The sequence below is a fragment of the Epinephelus lanceolatus genome, chromosome 2 (genome assembly GCF_041903045.1).
Source record: "Epinephelus lanceolatus isolate andai-2023 chromosome 2, ASM4190304v1, whole genome shotgun sequence".
Taxonomy (NCBI): Eukaryota; Metazoa; Chordata; class Actinopteri; order Perciformes; family Serranidae; genus Epinephelus; species Epinephelus lanceolatus.
Genome location: NC_135735.1, coordinates 21,316,833 through 21,335,107, shown reverse-complemented (window position 1 = coordinate 21,335,107; position 18,275 = coordinate 21,316,833). Strand labels below are relative to the sequence as shown.

General features: G+C 42.3%; 1 protein-coding gene across 1 annotated transcript in view; it reads right to left on the bottom strand.

Moving 5' to 3' along the window:
• Window positions 1–3,530: 3,530 nt before the first annotated feature.
• Window positions 3,531–18,275, bottom strand: part of mettl15 (methyltransferase 15, mitochondrial 12S rRNA N4-cytidine) — a 71,418-nt gene continuing 56,673 nt past the window's right edge. Inside the window, exons 5-6 of the mRNA XM_033625124.2 lie at window positions 17,128–17,306; window positions 3,531–5,538 (exon numbers count right to left, since the gene is read on the bottom strand). Of these exons, the coding sequence (XP_033481015.2) occupies window positions 5,108–5,538; window positions 17,128–17,306 (610 nt within the window). The 3' untranslated portion in view covers window positions 3,531–5,107. The remainder of the gene's footprint in view (window positions 5,539–17,127; window positions 17,307–18,275) is intronic.

Here is an 18,275-nt window from a genome sequence, read left to right as displayed (position 1 = left end):
TGATGCTCAGCGTGTCTGCCTGCAGTTTCGGAGAGACGTGATTCAACAACAGTAGCTATTAGTTACGTACCTGGTAGTCAATTTATGGATTGATCCAAGTCTACAATAATAGCATCGTCTTACAGTATATTTACTGTTATCTGAGGTTACTGTTTCCATGGCGATTGAGAATTTGCAGTCGTAGATAACAATAATTTATAATCACTGATGTTCCTGTCTCATCATCTTCTTCTCCTGCTTCGAGCAACAAACATCAAATGTCTTATATACTGACAACACAGAATTTTAGATTAAAGAGATTAAAGAAAAAATAACAACTTTAAAGAGAGTATTTTGGTATATTTACATCCCATCAGCCACCCTGACACTGGTTATAGTGGAAACTGCAATTGAGTCTGTCTCTTGCCGCAAATAAACCATCAAATAAAACATCTGCCTCAAACATGGATGAGACATATTTGAGTTTTAATGCATGTGAGTCTTTTGAACACTGTGTTACGATAAAAAAGAATATTTAAACCACAAATTATTCGCTCATCCACAATATCCAACCAGAACATAACTTACATGATATGTAACAGTAATACCTTGATTAAAAAATACTCAAACGGGGGCACCGGTGGCTTAGTGGTAGAACAGGCGCCCCATGTAAAAGGTTGTTGCCGCAGCGGCCCAGGTTCGACTCCAGCCTGTGGCCCTTTGCTGCATGTTACTATCCATTAAAGGCTAAAAAGCCCCAAAAAATATCTAAAAAAAATAAAATTAAATTAAAAAAGAATCAAACGTAGAAGTTCTGCATTTGTAATATCTTAACTTTTAATGTCTTAACTTTTTTTTTTTTTTTATGACATAAGAATTACTTTCAAAATGTACTTAAAGGTCCAGTGTGTAGGATTTACGGAAACATATTGGCAGGAATGGAATATTATATGATAAGTGTGTTTCCTTTAGTGTATAATCCCCTGACAATATGAACTGTGTTTTCGTTACATTAGCTTAGCATTAGCACATTAGCATTAGCATGAGCTGTTTATATCTACATAAGGAGGAGGCCCTTGTCTACAGAGTCCACCTTGCTGTATTGCCATGTTTCTACAGAAACCCAGAATGCAAAAACCAACACTGGCTCCAGAGAGGGCCAATCACGTTTTGGTATTTTTGCATTGCCACTGCAGCTAGCAGCCTCTCCATGACATGATAAACAGCGTTGGAAAAACACTGATTTGTAAAACGCTATATTTGGTGTTTTTACCAGTTGCAAAGCAAATGCAACACATTCTCACTCCGACCTCATCACTTATCGGCGTTTGGTCATGGACTTTCCACATTCAAATATGATGTGCAAGGTACCCTGGGTATGTTGGTTGCTGACCTGCTGGGACTTTGTGTCAAGCTCTGCCTATTCCATGCGTTGTCTTCTTTTAAGATAAACTCATTCAAAATAAATGCCCTACATCAGTACAACACTGCAAACTGTACTTTTTCCTTCAACAACTGACACGTGGTTGGGTTTAGGTTGGCTTTATAGTCTTATGGGACACCAACGCTGCTCTTCGGTTGAAATTCGGGGTTTCTTGGACCCATCCCTCTCAGTCACCCTTCGGCGCCTTAACTTTCATTCTTGTCCTGACATGTTTCCCCCTGACGCCGCCATGCTGACGTTAAGGACAGCTTTGTTCAGTGGTGTCTGATGCTGGAAGTCACTGCCCAAGTGCTGGATTTCGACGACTTCGGAGTGCGACCTGGTTGTTAAATCACCTGGTGTTATGCTAGGCAGCACCTCCAAGATGTTGCCATGCTGTGATCGCAACACAAATTCAGCCGGTCCCTTTGAATTCTGTGTGACCTTTACATTTTTATCCAATCACAGCAACTTTGCAAATGTGACTGCTGTTAGCGTCATAGAGCTAACTTTACCCAATGGCAGGTTAAACAACAGTGTTGAGCTGTTTCGGTGCCAGTGTGAGATTGTGGGGACCCTTAAATGGCTCGGTGTCGATGTTAACTGCTTCCGCACACCTGGATTGGCATCAAGGCGCACTATTTGAGAACCACTGGTATAGCCCATGCAAACTGGGCAGAGATAGCAAGAGATTAGCTCATGGAGAGGACCCTTTAGCTATTCCGTGCAGCTTCAAACAGCAGCAGCAGCCAATCATTGGCAACCAGCTGTCAGTCCCCACAGACAACCCTCCGTAAGGGAAACACTGAAAAGTTCATAATAATACGCTCTGCAATTTCCTTACAAAAACCATCAATAAACATCACAAAATACATGCCAAAAATTCAGGCATTTCCAGCCACAATAATCCCCAAAACAGCCAGCAAAATCTTGGCGGGACTGACAGGGGATAAATGTAGCCTTGATCCGCTATCACTTGAAGCAGACAAGAGGAGCAGATACAAAGTTTTAGTGATCTCATTTCTTTTAAACTCCACACCCCCAGATTTTTTTTTCATTTTCAAACCTGTGTCTTTGTGTAAACGCCTTTAGTTAGATTTCTTCAACATGACGGCACTACATCCTGCATACCAGGTAAAATGGTGGCAGTACAAAAGACCACTTACAAATACCGAGGCTAAACCTTTCAGAAAAAAAAAAACATCACTCATTAAGAAAGATGTCACTAAAAAAAGCGAACAGCTCCCCCGTGTTTCTTTATTCTTTCCTATTTATATGAACACTTCTACGCATCAGAGTGAGATGAAGTCGTGAGTAACATCTTCTAACCCGTGTTCACCTCCTGGTACATGGTAAACAGTATGATTCAAGATCTCAGGGAAATAAAATAGAAACAAAGTATGCAAAAGATTAAAAGTCACGACATATTCCACATCCACTGATGTCAAAAGGGAGGGGCATTCAAACTCACGATATGGCATCATTTCATATTAGATTAAAGCAGCATATAATTTTAGACACTGTTAAATGTTACTTGCGCCATTTAGTTTCCAAGGTAACAGGGAGGGTATATTTAGAGTGCACTAAACTGAGACAGAAGGAAAAAAGTGTTAATAATCTTGATGGAGCAATTACAATTAGTCAAAGTCAAATAGTAAAGATCAAAACACCTCATCTGCTTACAGCTGAAGGTGAGACAATGCTCAAGAACAACCACTCAGCTCATTCAGCACCACTTCTGACACTTGCGTCATTCAGTATTTAGTGGCATTACTGATTCATATGGTACAGTAGAGGTTTCACTTGAGCGACTCATCAAGGGAGGTTCAGGGGAAATACAGACGTCAATGAGAGAAGGTGTTTTTTTTTTTTGTGTTTGATATGTTGAGATTATTGTAAGCAATAACCACCCACTGTGCTGCCAAACATCAGCAACGCAATAAAATCAAATTTACTGAAAAAGCACACAGAAATTAAAGTTTTAATTCATCACAGTATCGTCCAGGGTCATAACAGCGCTGCGTCAAACCAGAGGTGGTTGTAGTTTGAAATTGGGGTGTAATGTAATTGTAATGAGAAACTTGTGTGTGGTTTCATGTATATTTTATGACGCAAAAGGAAAACGACACAAAGGTTACACAGTTTTATTTGGTTTTTACTTCAAACTTAAAGCTTTCACACAGTTTATGGCTCTTACTTTAGTCTGGGTTTCTCTGTGTTAACACAAGGTGAGAGAAAGACAGAATGATGCCCAACATACCTGTAATTCTATTTAAAGTTTTTCCACTGGGAGTGAAACTTTAGTTATATACAGTGTTGGGAAGGTTACAAATGTAATAGGTTACAGATCGTTTCCTTTTTTTAAAAATGCAGTAAGCCATGTAACTATTTTAATTACATCCTCAAAATAATGTCTCTCATGTTTAATGACTTTTTGATGTCTTCTCTTATGTGCCTGATTGTGGTTGCATCAACTCAACTGTAATTATTTCCTCAGGTTTGACGCTGAGCATTTCAGTGTTGACAGCATTTTCCCTGCTGGTAGCTTATGGCCCTGGTCACACAGAAAGCGTTTTAGCAGCTTTACATGCCTTTTTGTAATTGATTTTAATGAGAATGAAGCTTTTTGCTCGCTGTTTTTGCATTGCTACATGCCTCGCGTTTCTGCGTTCCAGGTGCCTGGCGTTTTTGCCGGAGCGCTCTGAACTGCTCAAGTTGAAAAAACTTCGTACCGGAAAAGCGCCCAATGACATCTCTTTTTTCCCATTGTCCAATTGGATGATTTGAGAGGCGGGCCTTCTGTGGTGGTTATGTTGTGAACAATGGACAAGAAACTGGTGGTAGCGGCTGCTGGATACCCAGGGCTATAGGGCACAATGATAGGCAGCAGGATGTCAAACTGCCCGAGTCATCCTAAAATATGCCTGGAAACAGCAATCATAACGCGAAGCTCCTGACCCACTGGTGGTACTCCCTGCGATCCATGCTGTGAAATAAATAAAATGAAAAAATAAATGGTAGATTGATTACACAGGAAGGTTAGAGTAAAAAGATGATGGCATGGTTGCCTGGCAACAATAAAAAAGCGCAGCAAGCTTCTTTTTTTTTTTTTTTTTTTTAAAAAGTGGCATCCAATTTTTTTTTTTAAAAAAGGCAGTGCAACGCGCCTCATGTTTTGCAACCTTCAAAACGATTTCTGTGTGATCGCGGCCTTACACTGTACAGTAATGTAAAACCCTTTTCAGATTTCAGAAGGGAAATACTGTTGAATGTCTGGCACTGAAAGGCGTTCCTATCTGACGACGCGGCCAGCTGCCTTGGCGTAGTCGGCTCATTCACACTCAAGGTGCTCACAGCAATGTGTATTGATTTGATTGGCAGATGAATGGTGGTGCAAATTCAAATAAGAAAACCAGCTGAAAACAACACTCAGTCCTGGAGTGCAAACTGTTGAATGAATGGAGCCTGTCTGGATGTAGAGACAGCTCATTGTGAGCCGTAGGATGGCTCGATGGTGTTGCACTTAAATCTGTCCCAACTGCTTGGCTGACCTGCGTTGTCCGGCAAGAAGTCAAAAGAAGGCATCTCTGCACGGTGAAAAAGAATAAATGGTCCACATATAAGCTTTTTACAAAAAATATATTTGGATGTACTAAGTTTTAGTTGTAAAACTCAAATATGTAAGCAAAAATAAAGAATTTCTGTTTAACATCTCATTGCCACCCTCAATTTGGCGGAGCGTCCTCGAGGATTGTCTTGTACGTCGTCCTTTTCTGGGGTGACCACCTTTTTTCGCACAGGAAGCCAATAAACACTTCCACCACCTTGTTTTTCAACCATCAGTTTTTCCTTTCGGTTGCCTTGTTTCCTCGGGCTGAAGTGATACTGATCTAGATTGGACAAGTCGTCTCCCTGGAGGAAACGTTTGACCAGTCTATCTTCTAGCGAATGAAAGGTGATCACGCAGAGACGTCCTCCAGGTGTCAGTGCCGCCTGGGTAGCACGCAGGCCTGCGTGTAGCTCGTTCAGCTCATCGTTCACAAAGATACGCAGAGCCTGGAAAGTCTTAGTGGCCACATGTGCAGGTCGGTGGAGTCGGTCCTTACGTGCATAGAGAACAGCTGCAGGAAACGATCCTAGAGACAGAGAGACGGTCAGAGTGAGTGGATCCTGTAAAAACTGGATTATTTAAGTCTGATGCACTACGACATTTTGCTGTTACTGTATTTTTACTGTTGTTTCATTTGAATATAAAATTATTTAAAACAGAAGGCACATAGAATAATACAAAAAAGGGAAAAGGAAATTCTCAATGTAAACAGAAAAATATTTGGAAATGTGAAGCTAGAGAATGAAGATTTACAGCTTTAAAGAAACATAAAAAATTAGATCTGAGCACATGCAACACTGCAGGAGACAAGAGGAGCAGATGAATGACGCAAGATGAGCGCGATTACTTTTAACGCTACAACAATAATTCCATTAATCGACTAGGCCATCAACAGAAAGTTAAAACTATTTTGAGAAGCGACTGATTGTTAGTCAACAATCAAACTGATGTTCCAGTAAAAACAATTTGATGACATCACCTTGGACAGTGATAAATTCTGAGGAGCATTGTTCTCTATTTCCTGTTATTTTACTCACCAAATGACAAACAGAAAAGCTGACAGTGAGCATCTGTCACTTCAGTTTTGGAGCACTTTTTTCTTCCAATTCAGCATGTTAAATTAGTGGCAGAAGCCATTGGTGAATGAAAGCACTTTACTGTGCAGTTAAGCTTAGTGTACGTGAAGAGAAAAGGAAACGAGGAAAGCAAACAAATGGCTAAAGTCAAGAGGGCGTGGGATTTAACAAATTTTGTTTGTTTTTTTTACAGCTCTTTAGCACTAATGTTTCTTAATGGTTTGTTATTGTTCACCACCGCACAGTAAACATCATTTGGTCTTTCAACATCAGGTTGTGTTAATACGCTAACTGGCTAACTAGCATCTTGAATCCATCCTGTCGATCTTCCAGTTTCCCTTTTTGAATGAAAAATACAAACTACCACCGCCTCCTGGAATGGGCAGTTATTTCCTCTCATGCAGGCACAGAACGTACATGATAGTTAGCTTCTGGCTAACTGTGGTGTGTTCAGGTGCAACTTTTTGGCCTTGACACGGGAGACATGAGGCGACAGCCTTCGTTGCCACTAGTTCTTCAGTGTCTGTTTGGTGTGTCTGGGCCTTTAGGAGCGGTAGTCTGGAATATTTAACTAACTCTGGAGAATCTTCAGTTAATACAGTGTTTTTTTTCTAATCAACATAATGAAGGGGCAGTCATACTGAATTTCGCTACCCGTACCCCATTTCTGTGAGCAACGGAGCAAGATGTATTTGCTTCCAAAAGCAAACTGACCCGTCTTGTTCACTTCGCATCTGTGACTAACGTGTTCATAATCAGTCTTGGACAACCAATTAATGGTGGCTTTTTTCAACCATGAGCATTTACAGTGCTTTTCCTAACTGTGCCCAGTACCTTGAATGTTCTCTCACCTTAACCATGTATAGCTGTTTGTATTCCATAACATCAGAGGAGTGATGTAATACAGCGCACAGTGAAGAATGCACAGTGACAGAACAACCATTGAACAAGCTCACGGTTCAAGAGGTTCAACTCTTCAGGTCAAGGCTACACAGCCTACAACCATCTGAAGGATGTGAGACACTACAGTGAGATCAGCAACACATACACATTTTGGACAGATGAGAGCAATCATCTGAAGGAGGAGTGAAGGAGGCCATCTGGGTCAAACTGAAACAACCACCCATGAACACAATGGTGGACTGAACCACCACTTATCAGCTACCACACGACCAATCCAAACCTTCTTTCTCTCATGTGACCTAATAACTCAAATATGACCTCAGTAGCCCACAGATGTTATCAGTGTATGGACAGTCTGACTCACAGGATGCAGGCTGTGCCTACACGCCTGCCATCAGCCACCTGTTTCAGATGGAATTCTCCTATGCTTCCACTATCTGCATGTTACCGTTTTCAAAATCCCTGTTGCTATATGAAACAAAGCCAAACATACCTCCACAAGAGTCTTAGCGCTGTGTGTGAAACAACAAGAACCTCCGAGCACTGCCCATGTAGTTCCATGCGTCCTTTACATTGGCATACATACATCCACCAAATGGCACGAGAGTCAAAAGTTTCACAACAAACAACAAACAAGGCAACGCTGGACATGGTTATAGTAAATTACCTTTAAAAAAAAAGAAGCCTGACAAATGGAGGTGGTCTGAGGCCATTATAGACATCATGACATATGGACTGAGAAATCTTTTCATTACATTACCGATTTGTTCCGTTCCACCATTTTACCATCTTTAAAATGGTAGGGCACCGCACTCTCAGAATAGCAGAGCATTCTCTAAGCAGTCCATCTTTAGAGATGGAGCAGTAGAGCGCCGGCGGAGTGAATATGTGATTAACTTAATCGATTGTTAGTTCATATAGAAATATAATGCCCAGTTTCTTCGATCAACAGGGGTCTCATTTTAGTGTAGAGCGTCAGACTGAATGTATGAACGCACCATGTCAGGTCACTCACTGTCCGGGATGGCGAGTGTCGCTTGAAAAAGTAAACACTGACCAACGGGACCAGACTGGCCGACCTGTATGCTCTCACTCAGTGGATGGATGATGTGACAGGATTGCTGAAGGCGTTGACGACCAGCTTTGTAATTGATAACTATGCCAATCTTACAAAGGAGGACGACACTCTTTCTTCCAGTTTGTTTTGCGATCCAAGCTAAGGTTAGCTAATGCGCTAAAAAGTTAGCATCAAGGAGAAATCCAATATTCCTCTTAATATCTCCCCAATTTCTGATTAGGTGGACATGATAACCCACATAACGTTATTCATGCCTACAACAGTAAATACTTTTCCCCTAACCTGATATGATGGGAGCGTTTTTGATGATCGCCTCCGTCCAGTCCTTTCATCTTATATAGTGGCAGCTACTATGTGTTCAAATACAAGTTGAGAGTTGATTAATTTTAAGACTCCTGTGTGGCCCACAGCCCTGTGGTGCCGAGTCATGTTTTGCCTCCAGCTAACAAACTAACATCATTGTGACGTCGGCCCTAAAGGGTCCATATATACTGCTCAGTTATTTATTGCAACACACTCAGACTGCAGAGTGCTGTCTGGGCACAGACGGAGCAGCAGAATGCCAGACGCAGTGACAGTGAAACCTCACTGTTCATTGCGCTGGGTCCAAAAGTTTGGTTTCACTTCCTTCTGCAGCAGCTGCTCCTCTCATCTATCATTCTGATCTGATCAGCTCTGACCTGATCAACTGATGCGCAGCTAATGCCAGACACAGATTCTGTATATGTATCTAACATTGAGCATAAATGAGCCCCTAATGATCAATGTGGCGTTTCCTTTTTTCTTTTGCAGGGGTTTACTCATTTTCATGCCTGGGCTCACCTCCCACCTAAAAAAGTTCCCGACACTATTTTGCAAGGGCACTATTGCTGCATTCTTGGTGTACAGAGATGCAAAAAACCCAGAGCATTTTTTCCCTTAGTGCAGTTATGATGGGTTCTGTCAGACCTTTCTCCAGTGCTGGCACAGCGCAAGACAGGTCCAGCTATGTGAGACTAGTGTGTGGATAACACAAAAGAGGATGAGATTCCTGAGAGCTCCACCAATCAGGAGAATAAAAGAAGCCTCTTGAATGAAAACATGAAACTGATTTAGCACTTGCAGATATGCTATCTTTGGTGGACTGAGAATCATCAGACATAGTAGGCCAGTTGTATTATTAATGCAAAAGGAGTCATTAAATTAAACAAACAAAAAAAAAGAGATGCATAGACGTAACAAGATGAAGGACAGAAAATATAGCTTATTGAAAAATACATCCAGGCTACAGCAGGACTGAGCGGCAGGTCCATCAGAGGCTCCGTGCAGAGCAGATGGAGTGTGGAGATGGTGTTGATATGGCTGATGTGTCACTAAAATACCGAGGTAAATGCGGCCAACTGGCTCTCATGATCTCTCAGTTCACTGAACGCCAAGTTCAAGTTAAATCTGATGGAGCACAAAACGATTACACGACAACACCGTGATCTCTGTTTAAAAATAACAAAATACTGCATTTTTTGTAGTTGTTGCTCTCTTGCTGCTGCACTCAGTCTTGTTTTCTGTAAAATAAAGGGTGATTTATGTTTCTCTCCACCACCACAACCTTCCTCTGTGATACTCCTGAACAATTGTCCATGCAAAACATTTCATATCTCCTCCTGTATAAAATGCATGTTCAGTTAAGAGACAGGCATTGCCAACTGCAAGATATGCAGTAGGGAAATCTGCACGTACAGGCTTGTGTACCTGTTTTATAAGTAACATGCAGGATGCAAAATGCATCAGAATTTATGCACAAAAAGGTAAATGAATGCAGACATTAGAGGCTAGGGCCCAAACTCTGACTAACAAAGGGGCTGCAAAAACTTGCTGAAAATTAAAGTTGGGGAAACATTAGGTTTATGTCAATACGTCCAACTCATAACCCCCACACAGACAAAAGAACAATTAGACACTTATATAGACCTAAAGAGAAACTGCAATAAATAGAGAAGTGAGTGATGTGGCATTTCTCTCCTCCTGCACTAAACAGCCCAAGGTGTGACTCACACTGCAATCAATACAATGCCTGCACAGCAAGGACCAGCCCCGGTCTGGCCTCACCAAGCCATATGCTCTCTCTCTAATTCATCTTTCAAAGGTCCTACAGACAGATCCAGGGAGGAATGAAGAGATTAAGATGTGTACATAAAGGGAAAATCAGGTAGTTAAGAGGGAACCACAACATCGAATGTATTAAATAGGAATTAACATTCTCCCTGTATACTTCCTTTTGGTTGAGCCACATCGTAATGTGCTATATTTGATGCTTGAAGCATGCATCAACAAAGGCAATAGCACAACTACATCCCACAACAGGCTATTTGGACAACAACAACAAGAGTGTTTGATGCTTTGGTGTTACTGGCCCAACAAAACGCAGGAGTTTGTTCACAACAACAGAATAAATGAAACAGCCAGCATTGATACAACTTTGTTTGAGGTGGCACAACACATGAGACGATGTATTTGCTTGAGTTCAATTTTTTCAATTTAAGCCAGACTGAAAAACTGTTTGACTGTTGAGAATGAAGTGGCATCACCACAAATCAGAAGTGCATCAAATCAAAGTGTTTTGTCATACCAGGAAGTTGCTCAGTGTACTCCATTTACACGTCCTTACCAAGTGGATGGTGCTAGATTAGGCCTGCAGACACAGTTACTACTTGCGGGACTAGCTGCTGTAGGTGGTGAACAGATTCATAACATGCTATCTAACTGGGAATGTGCTAGCGCCATCCAGGCACAATCGCCCACTAAGCTGGTTAGCGGTTAGGTAGTCTCTATATACAGACTCTACATTCAGTGAATGTAGAGTCTGTAGGCAAACCCCGGAGATCTTGCCTCCGGAAGAAGAGCGGAAGAACCCTGGTTTCCGGTTGTAGGCTGTTTGTAGTCTGCGTGATATTGACCAATCACGTTTGAGCCGGCTGCAGTTGTTGCCAGGTTAAACACTCCGTGTGGTGAACTAGTGAGGTGGAACATAATTGGCGTCACTGCAAACTCTGAATCCATTGCAATGTTTCAGCATATTTATTTATATATAAACGGAAGTCAGAAACGGAAAGTCGCCTTCTCCGCCCAAATCAAACCGGAATGCCAAAAAATCGGGGATCTGCCCCCAGAGGCTGTATCGCCATCTGCTGGAAGTCAGACGCCGAATACAGCCGATGGGTTCTGAGAATGGTGGTTAGGTAGCAAGCTAGTAGCTTGTACCACAGGTTCCCGTCTCATGACTGGCACACATCACACCTCCTCTGTAAAGAGCTTTATGTAAAACTGGATGTTGCACCAGAGCTAATATGATAGCTTACTCCACTTTGAGCTTTCTGGCTTTTTGTTCCATTGATGCAAATTCCATCCATCCATCCATCCATCCATCCATCCATCCATCCATTTTCATCCGCTTATCCAGGGCCAGGTCGTGGAGGCAGCAGGCCAAGCAAGCACCTCCTGGGGGACCCAAATGTGTTCCCAGGCCAGATGAGATATGTAATCCCTCCAGCGTGTTTTGGGTCTGCCCTGGGGCCTCCTACCAGTGGGACATGTCCGGAACACCTCCAATGGGAGGTGCCCAGGAGGCATCTGATCAGATGTTCGAACCACATCAACTGACCGATTTCGATGCAAAGGTGCAGTGGCTCTACTCCGAGCTCTCCTCCAGATGTCCAAGCTCCTATCTCTAAAGCTGAGCCCAGCCACCCCACGGACAAAACTCATTTTGGCCGCTTGTAGACGTGATCTCATTCTTTCAATCACTACCCAGAGCTCATGACCATGGGTGAGGGTTGGGAATCCAAATTGCCGATCCACCTTTCGCTTCATTCTACCCTCACTTGTGAACAAGACCCTGAGATATGTATGAAAACTCACACAAATCAGATTTGAATATGTGCACCTAACCCACTGATTAATCTTTACAAACCAAGGGGACAAGAAAACAGTACAAAACTACAAATTAATTATCAATGCACATTAGCTAATCAAAGATATATTGGTGTATTGTGCATTCAAATCCAAGTGGGAGACTTTATATTCAAAATGTAAAAACACTTGATAAATAGGGTGCTTATGTTGCTCCTTTGTGGAATTTTGCAAATGGTTGAATTCCTCTAAATGCAATTTAAATTAGAAGTGAAAGCTGACATGCTAATGTTGAATTAATTCAAGTGTTTTACTGTTCTTGCTTTGGGTTGAAATTAACGTTAAACAGCTTGTTGGCATCTCTGCGTCCATGTCCTTCCTGCCGGCTACTCAAACACACACACACACTTAAATACAGGGTGATTTTGCCATTTATTGGATGGTTGTGCTGAATGCGTTTGGTGCTTTGATGTAGTTAAATTTAGCTCACTTGACTCCTGCTGTCACCGTTCAGCAAAGTAAACAAACTTTCACTTTAGTTAAATGTTGGGTACATTTTCTGATACTTTCACAGCTGCATGACATAGTTATGTCTCCATGGCTGCCTGGGCCAACCATGGAGACATAACATGGAGTTTTGAGTTACATTTTTCAGTCAATTGCATGATTTTTCATCAGCACATTAAAGGAAAGCGCCCCTCCAACCCAGGCGCAAGACACATAAAACTCTTAAAGGTTCTTGACTAAAACTTGATTGTAAAGCAAAGCTATGTTTCTGTTTAAAGAATCCCGATCAATCATGAAACAGGCCACAATAACGCAACGGGACCACTACGCACAGCTGTGGCTATTTGTAGAAACGTTATTATCACATCTATTTGTAAAGCATCCGACATGTATTTCACTCATTATTGCTGAATGTCAGAGAACATGTCAATGATTTATAGAGCTCATATACAAACAGACTTAACAAAGTGCCTCATGGTAAATGATAACATGAACATGAACATTGGGCTGAGCACAAATCGTGTCCAATATCAACAGCCCTCTCTGGGACACCGGGCTGGTATTTACAACATACTGGATAAACAGTTGATAACAAATGTGCCCAATATAGATAAATCCCAACTGGGGACAGAACGTGACTATAGGAGTCTTTGAAAGTCTACAGATACAATAAGGTTTGAATTTAATAAAGGAAGCGTTCTGTAGAAAAATAGTTTACAACACATCAGGGATAAATCAGCCTGAACTTCCTGAAATCTGAGTCTGGTCTCCTTCAGCTGTCCTAAATCTACGTGTTGTGCAGAAAAGAAAAGCAGTGACTAAAACTCTGTTTATGAACAAAGATAGGATTCAGCTTTTGTATTATTTCCATCACATATGGATATAAGGTTGTGCATACATATGGCTCTGCTTGCTTTACTACTTCTTGTCTACGAATAGATTGGCAAAGATGGATTGTGTTATGTTGGTGTTGTGTCGGTGTAACCTGACATCGGCAGACCAAATCGCAAATGCGAGTTAGTCTGGAACGTCTCAGTTCATCTTTGGTTTCCAAGGGGCGTTATCAATAACTGTTGACCAAAATGCCTCTGGGCATAACTGGATAGACCTACATCCAATAACAGCAACGAAAACAAGTGACGTAGTGCTGAGTGATGGATTAATGTAAACAGAATAAAGGGTGCAAACATGCCATTTTGCCATCAAAATTTGACTTCAGAAAGTTCCACATTAGATCCAGCCATCTTGGTTGTTTTTGAAAATGCCTCATTTGTACTCCTCTATAAGTGGCCGTACACGTGCCACGTCTCTAACTGCCTGGAAAATCCAAGGTCAGCGGTGGGTGCTTCTCTTGTGCCTACTCTGTGCCAACTTTCAAGAGGACATAGGCAGGTTGCGTCTGAGGTTGCTAAGCAACTATAACCAGCACCATATCATAGCCTATTTACCAGAAATCCAGAGTTCAGAGCTAATTTTCTTCCAGGCGCTGTTTTTAAGTGTGTATTAGGTCTAAAATATTGTCCCTGGGACGGATGTAAAGCTCTGGGTGGCCCCGCACTACAATGATCTGCCTCTTCTCTATATTTGTCACAGCTTGATATCTGCGGAAGAAGGCAAAGATATCTGCTGGCTGTGATTTGTTGTTCCTCATCTCATGACATGCGGTGCATGGAGCTGTGCTCCACAAGTTGAACTCTGTTCATAGCAGGACGGCTGTGTCCTTGCAAGTTGCAATTGAGCATGCCTGATGCTTGTCTACACTGAAATCAATGGATTTAAAGGTGCAATTTGTTTTTGTCATTTGTTTTTCGGCCCCTAAGACATGAACTGCACAAGCTCAAAATGACGTGTAAAGCGCCAGGGCTCCACAAGCTGTTAGTCACACCCCATATCAGAACGTCTGAATGGGAGGGCAACCAAATGCATCTGTCTAAGCAAAAAAAACATAAGCTCGCAGATTTGTCCGGTTCCATAGCTAGCTTCTGTGAAGCTCATGTTAAACTAGACTTTACAAATTGCTTCAAAGCACAATCAATGAAATTGGCTAACAACCTAAACAAAGATATGCTCCAGATATGTATCATTTAAATTTGGCTCCAGATGTATATACTACGGCTGTTGCGATAACAGCAGCACTGCATTACCACACTATTGACAAGCCAACCACAGGAGATGACAAGCAACCACCACTACTGCTATGTTCATTGTTTCTTTTTATAAGAGAGTGACGCACATTTACACTATGCTAGGTGTCTATTCGGCACTGAAAAACATGACCGATTGAAAAATATTCAGCTTTGGGTAAAATGCTGCAACTGCTTCTCTCTTTTTTCCCAGCTGGCCAATCACAGTGGAGGAGGGGCGGGACAAAAACAACAATGACCAACCGTCACATTGCGGAACAACAGAGGAGAAATGAGTACAAAACCCACACAGACCTGTGGGTCCGTGCTCTCCCCCTACGAGCCTTCCCCTCATCCCGCGCAAGTATTCTACCATGGATATTCTGTATCATAGCAACCCAACCTAACTCCAGGTACTCCAGCTTCCCCCCACAGTCCAAAGACATGCTGGTTAATTGGTGACTAAATTGGCTGTAGGTGTGAATGTGAGTATGAATGGTTGCTATCTCTATGCTGTAGCCCTGTGATAGTCTGGTGACCTGTCCAGGGTGTACCCTGCCTCTCGCCCAATGTCAACTGGGATAGACTCCAGCCCCCCCGCGACCCGTAACAGGAGATGCGGTTACAGAAAATGAATACATGAATGAACGAATCCTAATGAAAGCTTATTTATAAAGCACTAACAAAACAAAAAAGAGACAAAATGGTGGTAATACCACATATCGTGCTGTTGAGCCACCCTTAATCGCCACAGGGGAAATTCCTTCACCACAACAGCTCGAGTGTCTACAGCTTTAAAGGAGCTATATGTAAGAAATCTAAAGCAAATAGTCGTAAAATCCTCCTAATATGTCACAGAGACTAAGGAATAATGTTCATATAACGTACTGATCTCACTGACAACAATAGTACAGCCAGAATATTCGCATTTAAAAAACATTTTTACAGTCTGCCAATCATGTTTATGTTTTGAATTTGTGTTTTGGCCTGTTGCGCCACCCACCGCCGTCTACCAGTCAAACAGTCAGTAGAGTCTCAGCATTAGTTACAGTTACGACTGCGCTACAGCAGCACAGCAAGCAGCATTAGCAGTGTCCTGGTACATAGCATTAGCAGCCGGCTTCTCCTCAGCTGTATCCCGGCAGCAGCGTTAGCAGTGTCCTGGTACATAGCATTAGCAGCCGGCTTCTCCTCAGCTGTATCCTGGCAGCAACGTTAGCAGTGTCCCGGTACATAGCATTAGCAGTCTCCTCAGCTGTATCCCGGCAGCAGCGTTAGCAGCAGAGAAGCAGGACTTGCTCGTACAGTCCACTGGAAAACCGAAGATCAAGGACGCGGTGACGCAACCCTGCCACGGCAGCCGACCGTGGGCAAACAAATCAGTCTCCAGCGTGCCGCTGTCCAGCAACCTCGAATCTGTAGGGGAGGGGGGGGGGGGCGGACACGACTCGCGGCAGTATTTTGAATTTGAGTGCAGTAACTGTTTTGGCCACATTCTTACATACAGCGCCTTTAAAGCCCGACTCATTCACAAACTCATGCTTCTGAATGCGATATTTTTATATTCCTGTCCAATTTAATTCAAACAATGAATCAAATACCAAAGCAACCACTGGGTGCTGATGCAAACAAATATGCTAATTATCCGCCACATTATTTGTAATTTTTATCTAGAAAATTCACCATTTTGAATAAATGTTTACTGCTGCGCAATGTGTAGGAGAACAACCTACATTACTAAAAAACTAAGTGAGAAGAAAAAGACAGCATGACCAAAAGACCTTTTTTATATGATGCCTCAATGCCACCAATTCCCTAAAGTGGTTCCCTCCCACCTTCATTATTTCTCCTGTGACTTTAAGTTTTTCCTGTCTGCGTGAGTGTCACAGTTGTTCATAGAGCCCCCCTGGAACTTTCTGAAATCAAAACCTCTTGGATTATTCCAAATAAACATTGATGGTGACTCGCTTTGCTCTTCAAAAAAGATCAAACAGCTGCTCTTACTCACACCTGTTCTCCCAGGGTGACACTGACGCACATACTGCTCTGTGCAATAACTATTGAAACGACATCTCACTCGTTCAGCAGCTCAAATGTGGAGGCATACGACAGACACACAAAAAAAAAAAGAAAACAATCAGTGAGGACAAACAATGTAATCTCGGCTTTATGCACAAATGTGTCAGGTGCATGTGCATATTTGTGAGCAGGGAAACGGGGGAAAAGGGGGGAAAATAAAGCAGCATGGAAGGAGAGAGGGAGAGGGAAGGGTTAGTGTGTGTGAAATACTGTTTGTTTTAGCCACATTCTGTTGCAGCCACCTTCAGCTCTGTCTTTGTCTCAGCTCTCTCAAAGGAAGGTGCAGAAGAAAAGCACCCAAAACAGAGGCAGGAGAGAGGATGATGACTGAGGTCACAGTCCACGTAATTTTCTGAGACAAATATGTCCCACTGGGAGACAGCCTTAATAACTCCACTCGTGTTTTATTTCCCTCGCAGCCTCCAGAATGCTGCGGGGAATTAATCAGGATAGTGTCTAGCTACCTGCCACCACGCTGGCCAGCTGCTGTGTCCGGGTGATGGGGTTGACACGGCGTGCCTCCACAATGGCTGAAGCTATTTTCCTGGCGTGTCTTTCTTCCCCATATGCAGTGAGGATGGATGCAAGAGCCTGTTGATCTAAGGTATTCACAACGTCAGCAGCGCAGGGCATGTCGGGGTACCTACGCACAAAGAGAAGCCCAATTAAGCTGCTTGACGTCACGTCCTTGCTGACAGTGGCGAATCCTGACAACTCTGAGCTACAGCTGAAAAGCTTTACGGCTGACAGTTATGAATAGAATGATTGTGAGGGGATGAAAAGAGAAATGCAGCTTGTGCAATAGCTTATAATGGGGTTATCTTAGCTGGTAGCTTTGCACATTATACTGACCTTGTAAAGTGATTCATATATATTTATGAATTCAGTCAAGAAGATATAAATTGCAATGCATATATGCCTATACATACCTATCTATCCATCCATCATCTATCTATCCATCCAGCCATCTTATATATTGCTCATATAAACATGCATCACATACACATGCATATACATAAACACGTGCATGCACAGAGAGATTTAGGATGATGCTGCCATAATTCAAATATAATGAAAATTAGCCACATGCTTTTTGTTATCTTTTTATTGCTGCAAAAATAATATTCACATTAAATTGTGGAAGCACTTTTGCATTTTTGCACACTTATTACCAAGATTAAAATGCAACTTAAAAGGTAAAGCTCGACTGATACAGGATTTTTGAGGCAAACACCTACAGCGATAATTCAGTTTAAAGGTCCAGTGTGTAGGATTTAGGGGCATCTATTGGCAGAAATGAAGTGTTTAATATTCATAACTGTGTTTTTACTGGTACATAATACCTTAAAAATAAAAATTATTGTGTTTTTGTGACCTTGGAATGAGCCGTTTATATCTACATACTGTGATAGCCCTTTACTACAGGTTCGCATGTCCTGGTAGTGCTGTTTTCTGATTGTGTTTTGCAGGTACTAAATGAAGGTGTCGTTAGCTGGACGAGCTCCACCTGAGCCCAGTGTGCTCCGCCCTTAACGACCTCCATTCTTTCGCAGTCCCCCTCTCTCTTCCCTCGCAGGTGCAGCTGCTGTTCTTTTGGTTACTACAGACGTTT